At 40.1% G+C, this 7429-nt stretch overlaps 1 protein-coding gene and 1 long non-coding RNA gene across 2 annotated transcripts; one reads left to right on the forward strand and one right to left on the reverse strand.

Moving 5' to 3' along the window:
- Positions 1-2374: 2374 nt before the first annotated feature.
- On the forward strand, positions 2375-3646 carry LOC117648313. The gene is made up of 3 exons (XR_004587890.1): positions 2375-2511; positions 2887-3054; positions 3141-3646. It is a non-coding gene; the product is annotated as an uncharacterized LOC117648313 (long non-coding RNA).
- Positions 3647-4017: 371 nt separating this feature from the next.
- Positions 4018-6537, reverse strand: LOC117647854. Its single transcript, XM_034389826.1, has 6 exons — positions 6321-6537; positions 4875-5938; positions 4718-4793; positions 4465-4630; positions 4258-4378; positions 4018-4068 (listed from the first exon to the last, which is right to left on the reverse strand). Exons 1-6 carry the CDS (start codon positions 6535-6537, stop codon positions 4018-4020), a joined length of 1695 nt encoding a protein of 564 aa, XP_034245717.1.
- Positions 6538-7429: the final 892 nt, after the last annotated feature.

Below are 7429 nucleotides of genomic sequence, written 5' to 3' on the forward strand. Positions count from 1 at the left end.
GCAGGTTTCTTTTTTATTTCAATTTGGCGGGCTGTGAAAGCGTACCAATGTCACATAAAAATGTGTTCCCAAAGCAAATAAGTGTTCAATTTTTAAGTGTGAGCGTGGGGTCAAAGTAAATGTTATTTTCGTCATCAGCGCCCTCAAAAACATCAGAAACAATGCAAAAATTTGAATAAAAAGAATGTCCAAAACATACCCTACTGGGATTTGTACCCGGGTCCAAACTTCTCCGATTCACTTGAAACTGGCACCGTTGGTTTTGTTTCGTCGCCCCGATTCCAAAAATACCCCTACATGCCCTCCTAGCTGTATCCGTTGCCGAAATCCTCCTCGACCCCATGTAGACCATGATGCACCTGCAGCAGCGCCCCCGCTGCTCGGATCGGTTTTGCTGCCACCGGGCAGTTCTTAGGGTCACCCAAGGAGGCTGCATACCAAATTTGGTCAAGATCGGACCACGGGAAGTCCTCGGACGGACGGACGCACGCACGCACGCACAGCAGGGATCATACTATATGCCCGTCCCTCCGTCTTTTTTTACAAAAAATAAACGGGACGGGCCAAAGAACCAAATCTTTGAGTTCTCAGTCAACCAAGGTGTCATCTTCCCAAGAGACGGGGGCAGGGAGTCTGAAGCAACAAATATCAAAGGTAACGTTGAATAGTTTTATTTTTTTTTCTATTTATTAAAACAGCATTCTATCTATAATTTTAAATCTTCTCAGTAGGTTGAATATAAGGAAGATTTATTTATATATATTTCTTTTTGTTTCAGGAAACAGATGCCCACACTGTCAAAAATTTTGTCGTAATTTTACGACACATTCATCGCTAATTTTTTTAGCAACAAGTATTGTTTCAGAACGAACATGCAGTTGGAGCGTTGTCGTATCAGAATGAATGTATTGTTTCAAAACAAAATACCCGTAGTACCGTCTGACAAGACATCATCAAAATCATGTCGTACAGGTACGACAAATGTCGTATTGAAACAGCACCAGTCGTTCACAAGACATTTGTCAGACGCAACCAAATTAAAAAAAAAATGAAACTTGTTTCTAACAAGCTGCAAAGACAAGAGAATTTTGAATCCAAGCAATTGTTAAGTCATGTTCTGTCCAGCACCCTTGTAATTTGATGACTCTGCCCCCTCCTCCAAAGCTCTTGTCACCAAAAGGCCTGACTTTTAATAACATTGAGAACAAAGAATTCTCACACATACCTTCAAGAGGAGGGCGGGGGAATGGGTGACATAACTAACCTGATGAATAATCCATTTGTTAGTAGGCTGGGTGAGGCTTGAAATGAGCGCTCCTCTGCAGCAACTCGAGGATAGGCTCCACACTCCGAATGATAACCTCTTCGTTCCACGTTTAAGCTTCATCAGCAATCTGTTTTCTGAGCCAGCAATGTTTGATGACATGTTCAACTGGAGTGCACTTTGACTACCTGGCGATATGGCTGCTACATTCATCGTGCAAGTTTTCAATTTCTCCAGTAAATTTCACAAAAAAGTAACATAATTCGCAACAGCGCAGTGGCAAACTTTTCGACCGACGCGACGCAGAAGGCTCCTGTTGACTGTGTATTGTTTGGTTTGTTTTGCAAGGCACAGGTTACCGAAGGGAAGGGAGGGGAGGGGAGGGGAGGCAGAGCCGCCAAATCGTCTGCTGCTCCTCCAAAGGAGACGACAAACGAAAACGCGATCTTGCTCTTCATCCTTTCTAGCCCTGCGACGCATCGCTGACGGTTGTGGTCAAGAAAAGCGAAACAAAAGGGTAATCATTTAAATTTTTTGGCCCTTGCTTGCGTTTTGAACTGCGAGTTGTTTTTCTTTGCGTGCACGCCTTTTGCTGAATTTTTCATGAACCACCCTTTCACTGTTTCCATTCGCGAGCGAGTTGTGAATTGTAAACACTGGCGTTTAGGCTTTCCTTTCTCAAATCCAGCTGCTTGATTTACTTTCACTTTCTCTTCAAGCAACAGTCGTAACTTTTTTCAATGAGAAGAAGTCCTGGCCTCCTTTGCCTCGCTCTGATGGAAACTGTGGCCCCCTGGAATGGATTTAGTGGTGTCATGCTTGGAAATGCAGCCTGCTGCAAGTCCCTTGTTCCACTGATTTTCTTTCCAAAACATGCTTTGCTTTGAAGCCTCTATGTTGACATTTTCATGCTTGATTATTTTATTGATGAGATTCCTTATCTTTTCCCATACTGCCTTGTCAATTTGAAATCCATCACTTGTCTGTTGCATTAAACAGCTAGATGCCTATTTTATAACCTGCCCCACAGCTACTGCTGCCTACAGTAGATCCCCCTGTTTTTTTCTCTACTTCTTTTATTAACTGTGTATGCCTTTGTTCCAGGTACATCAGAATACGTGAGAGTGTGGCAGAGTCCAGCTGAAAGAAATTGTTTTTTCCCATCATACACCGCTGCCAGTCTGCCGTTCCAACTATCACAGCGTCCCAATCTTCTCTACTGACATTGGTCAACATATATTGGGCCAGTAAGTATTCATTGATATTGCAGTGGGCGCTAAAATGTGGTTTCCAATCTCTTCCCACAAGGGATGGAGTATTTTCTCACCCCTGTCCTCTGCCAATATTTCTGAGTCATCAATGTCTGTGACATGAAAAAGGTTCTCAAGTGCACCCCAGATTATCTTATCTTACTAAAATTATTCTTTGAGAGTGCTGCCCTCTTTGTATGACAGTAAATTTTGAGAGACAGAGACCATCTCCCCAAACCCAAGGTGACCAAGCATCTTAACAGTGCCCTGAGGTTTTGCTTCACAAAAGCACATGTCCTTCATTCCCTTGCAAAGAGAACTCTCTTTACTTTGTCAATTTGATATTCAGTGTAAATTTGATGTCTTTTGCAGCTCACTCCAACTTCGGCAATTATTTGGCTGAAGCTCCCACCTTACTCTTCATCATGCTCTTCCACATCAACAAACGTACAAGTGTTTTCCCTGCTTGCTGGCATCACTGTCAATTGTATTTACACGAGTGACAAGTGTCAACAGGAGTCGATCAGTGCTACTTTAAAGGTTCGTTGGTGATGGAATTGTTGGTGATATTTTTCAAAAGTATTAATTATTGTGACCATTAATTTTCCATCCCTTTGTATTTCTAGATGGACTCCAATAATCAACAAAGCCGGCCACTCAACCAAGACCCGGACACATACAAAGTCATCATGCTGAGGATCCCGTTCATTTTATTATTAAGTGGGTTGCAACTCAGAACTTTGAGTTGACTTAGCAAGCATGATGTGAAATAATTTTTCTTTGAAAGTGTGTTGGGATTTTGTATGAGTCATCCTTTGTAGTCACTCAAGCACATGTAAAATAATTTTTGGATTTGTGTGGTGTATGTGTTTTGCATTCATTAGTTAAACTGTGGAAGCTGCTTTGCTTGATAGAAAAATTGTGACTGCAAGGAATCAAGTAATGTTAAAGAGGTGTGCCAAATGTGAAGCTTGAGTTAGCAGTGGTTCTCTTCTGACTATGTTCATAATGTCTTGTGATGTAAGGTTGATTTCTTATTATTTTCAGTGTAGGTTTTGTAAATCTTAATAAAGATGCAGGCTGTTACAATGGAGAACATGTCTCACACCCATGTTTTGCTTGCTATTGCTATTCAAAGTGCTGGTTCTAATTCATCAGATCTTTTATCAAATCATTATGTTGGAAAAGAGGCAAAAAATATTGAAGCAAATAAAGAGGAGTATATTTTATTGGTGTCAGGAACTTTTCTCGAGAAACTCAGGAATGACAAGGAATGAACAACTATGAATAAAACTTTTGACCATGACAAGTACAAAAAACATAATAACATTTGCAACTATCAGTTTGAATTTAAACAGGATCTTGGTAGTCATTTTGAGAGAGCAAACTTGAGTCACAATTTTAATTGCGATTAAACTTTAATGCCCCGCTGAACCACATAGTGTAACTTAAATAATTGATTAATAGGATGATTTAACACAAGGTCATAAACTTCTTTAGTAATTAGTAACCAATTTGATATTCTTGTTTAACAATCTGAGCATGAGATGTAACCTATGAATTAAGATTCACTCATTAATAAAATTTTATAACTAATTATTTAAACTTCTGAAACTTAAAATAGTTGACTTAGCGACAACACACTGTCTGCTTGAATACATAAAAAGAAACAAAAAGGAATAGATAGTAACTCTGGTGAATTCATTAATATATTCAGTTTTCTTCATTTTCTTCTCTGTCTACCTTCTGTTTGAAATCTTGAAGACCATTACTGAGCCTGAGAACCTTGTTGTTGATTTGTCTACGGACTGAAGCTGTGCTGTCTCCCTTTGATCCCTGTTCTGGGTTGATCTGAGCGATTACCCTAAACATACAGTAAATGGCATGATCAACATTTGAATTAAAACTTCAGACAAGTAAGCAAATTCACCTAGTCAGCCTTCTACATACTTTTGGACAAAAGTCAGAGAAATCTCTAATTTTGAGGAAAACTTGAGGTTCAGCATAAAGTAGGAGCCAAACAGCATACAAAATGCTTCTTCAAAGTGTGATGTTGATGCCACTACTTGCTGATCGACAGTCAAAAAGAAAGTGCTGGCTGAGAACAAGTTTTGGCCTGGAGGGGGAAGCAATACAGTGAGAAAAGTTCTGGAAGTGAGTTCTTATAAACTTATGAATGTCATTATCTTAAAATTATTCGTACCAGCGACGATCAAGCTAGGAGTTCCATCTTCTGGATATGTGGCAACATCGTTCACATCATCAATAGTAGTAGTTTCCTAGGCAGAAAAAAAATTTTCAATTATTCATTACTTTTAGTTTGGCCCTAGTCATTATAATATGCTAACACAAAAACAAACCTCAACAAAAACAGCCATGTCTTCCAACTTTTCTTTGAAATAGATTATGATCATTTGAATGACAGCTTTAGCAGTGGTAGACTTAAGGGAACGTGCTTCTGCTCTTGTCATTTTTCTTCTAATCTTAGCCAAATCCTCACTTTTGCACGCCAAATATTCTACAAGTACAGTTCCCTCCTGATTTATGAAGTTGTTAAATTTTTCTTTGAAATCAACCCCAGTTAATTGGGTGAAATGAATGTTCATGCCCTTTGCTTTGAAAAGGAACGGCCATTCTTCTGCAATTTGGCCTACAGTCATTCCTCTTGGCTGGTCTACTTCGTTCTCTTCTTCTGCCACGCGTTTCCTCTTCTTAGATTTGGAGGCGGAGGCGGAGGCAGAGGCAGGCCCATTTATTTCTTTCCTCTGAAGGTAAAAGGTGCTTTGAAGATGGCCTTTTATTGATTTCCAGTTCCACTGCTTCTTGGAAAGCCTAAACATGTCTTGAAGGGTTTCCTTCTTTTGAAGCAATGACTCTTCAGTTTCCCCATCTGGGAGGATGGGACTCCAGGAGATACATCCAAAAGCAGAGGGAATATTGGGAGATTCCACTTCTTTCTTGGAAAATGTGGTTGGTCTCCTGTCGTTGTCAAACTTGCTTTTAAATTGGGCCCGCAGGCTGTTACTTCTTCTGTTATTCACAGCAATTGAGTCTTCAAAGGAATTGGGGTACAGTGTAACCAACGAGTCAGCCACTGAATTAAACGATTTCCTTGATAAATTAGGAACAGTTTCCCGGCAATAATCAACCATTCTTTCAACCATATCCTCTCTATGTCTAGGCAATGGCCTTCTATTTTCTAAAATTGCTTGTCTAACTCCGGCTGGCATATATGGACTGTCCTTATCAAATGTAGGCATCCCAAACTGTTGTGCCTCCACCTCCTGCCTGAGCTGCCTTTCTGAGAGTACTCCTCTGCTAGTTGAAGGAGCTGAATTGACTGAGAGAACTCCTCTGCTAGTTGAAGGAGCTGAATTGACTTCTGGGGCATGGGAGTTGGAAGATGTGGAAGGCTGACTTGCACCTGGAACAGTAGAAGTTAAAATAGATCAAAATTAAGAATGGAATAAAAACTGCAATATTTTTTCCTACTTCTATCAAGGATGGCAATTATCATTTTTTTCTTTACAATTCCTTATATCTCCCGAGAAATATCATCAACCTTGGAACAAACAAAGTTGATAACAAAATAGCAGGAAATATAAATCTGAATGCTCATAAATTCTGATTACTGGGTGTTGCTCACAAAACAACAAAACAAAATAATTGATGGTTCCCTCACAAATGTGGAGGAAACAAGAAAGCATTATTGAAAAGTCCATTTAAATTCAAATGGATGGAGTGTTATAGAATAAAATCATGCTGCCTGGACTGAATGGCGAGTAATAAGCATTTCAAGATCTTACCATACTTGGCCTGCCACTCATTATAGAGGTCTGTTGCGTCTACTAGATCCAGTTGTGATTCCAGAATGGGAATTGTCATGATTCTCAGGTCCCGCTCTTTCTTACATCCTTTGATAATCAGAAAATTGACAAGGGCTGTAATGTCATCATCTTTCAAGTGAGGCAGAACCCGCTTCACGTCAGCATCTAAAAAATCATTGAAATCTGTCGGGTCCATTTCCTATGAAACAAGAGAAAAGATTGCAGTCATAATGTGTCGCACACCATGCATTCTAGAAATGAACTCAAAGCACTAAGTCACTCATGGACATGCCAGGCCGCTGCAGTCGCACTCCTCAAGGAGAACAGGTAGTCAAAAACAAATCACACTGACATCAAATGATGTCATTTGGACATCAAAATGGACCAAATTTGGACCAAAGATGGCTCACTTTGAGATCATATTGACATAATTTGGACTTTTTTGTTGTCCCTGGGGATCCTAGTATCCCAAGGCTACAGGGCCTCTGTGGGTGAGAAAGACAAGCCCTCAAAGCACTGCTCGGAATCGCTGGCTTAAGGGAAGCAACAACCAATAAGGCGTTGTGCATGTGCAGAACTAATTTTTCTATTGATGACACAATCAAATCTGAAGTTAGTTTTGAGCATATCCTATGGTTGCAGCAAACCTCATTGCTGCTTGCTTTGGCTGGCTATAGGTTCGAGAGAGAAGGTCCATTACGAAAAAAGAACGAGTTACGATGGAAACTTGGTCCTGCTTGTCCAGTGGCAAACCAAACTCCACGACTTTTACCCTAAACTTACTTGCAGAGGCGTATTCTTTAGGAATTGGAGCGGATTACAATTAATATATCTCAAGTTGTCTTCGAACAAAGGTCTCTCGCGGGCTTTAGCTAGGATAATGGCGGATGTGACGTATGCGCGCCTTTTTTACATGACCAGCGCCTTCGCTTCTTCTTGTTCTTCTTTATCTGCACAGGGTGGCACTCAACTCCACCAAAAACATTTTCTTTAAGAAAAGTTTACAAGAATATTTTTATGCCATGGAAACAACATTTAAAGACGCCAATTAATTTTTTTACATATATAGATACATCTTTGCCAACAAA

The sequence above is a fragment of the Thrips palmi genome, unplaced genomic scaffold (assembly GCF_012932325.1).
Source record: "Thrips palmi isolate BJ-2018 unplaced genomic scaffold, TpBJ-2018v1 HiC_scaffold_3, whole genome shotgun sequence".
Classification (NCBI taxonomy): domain Eukaryota; kingdom Metazoa; phylum Arthropoda; class Insecta; order Thysanoptera; family Thripidae; genus Thrips; species Thrips palmi.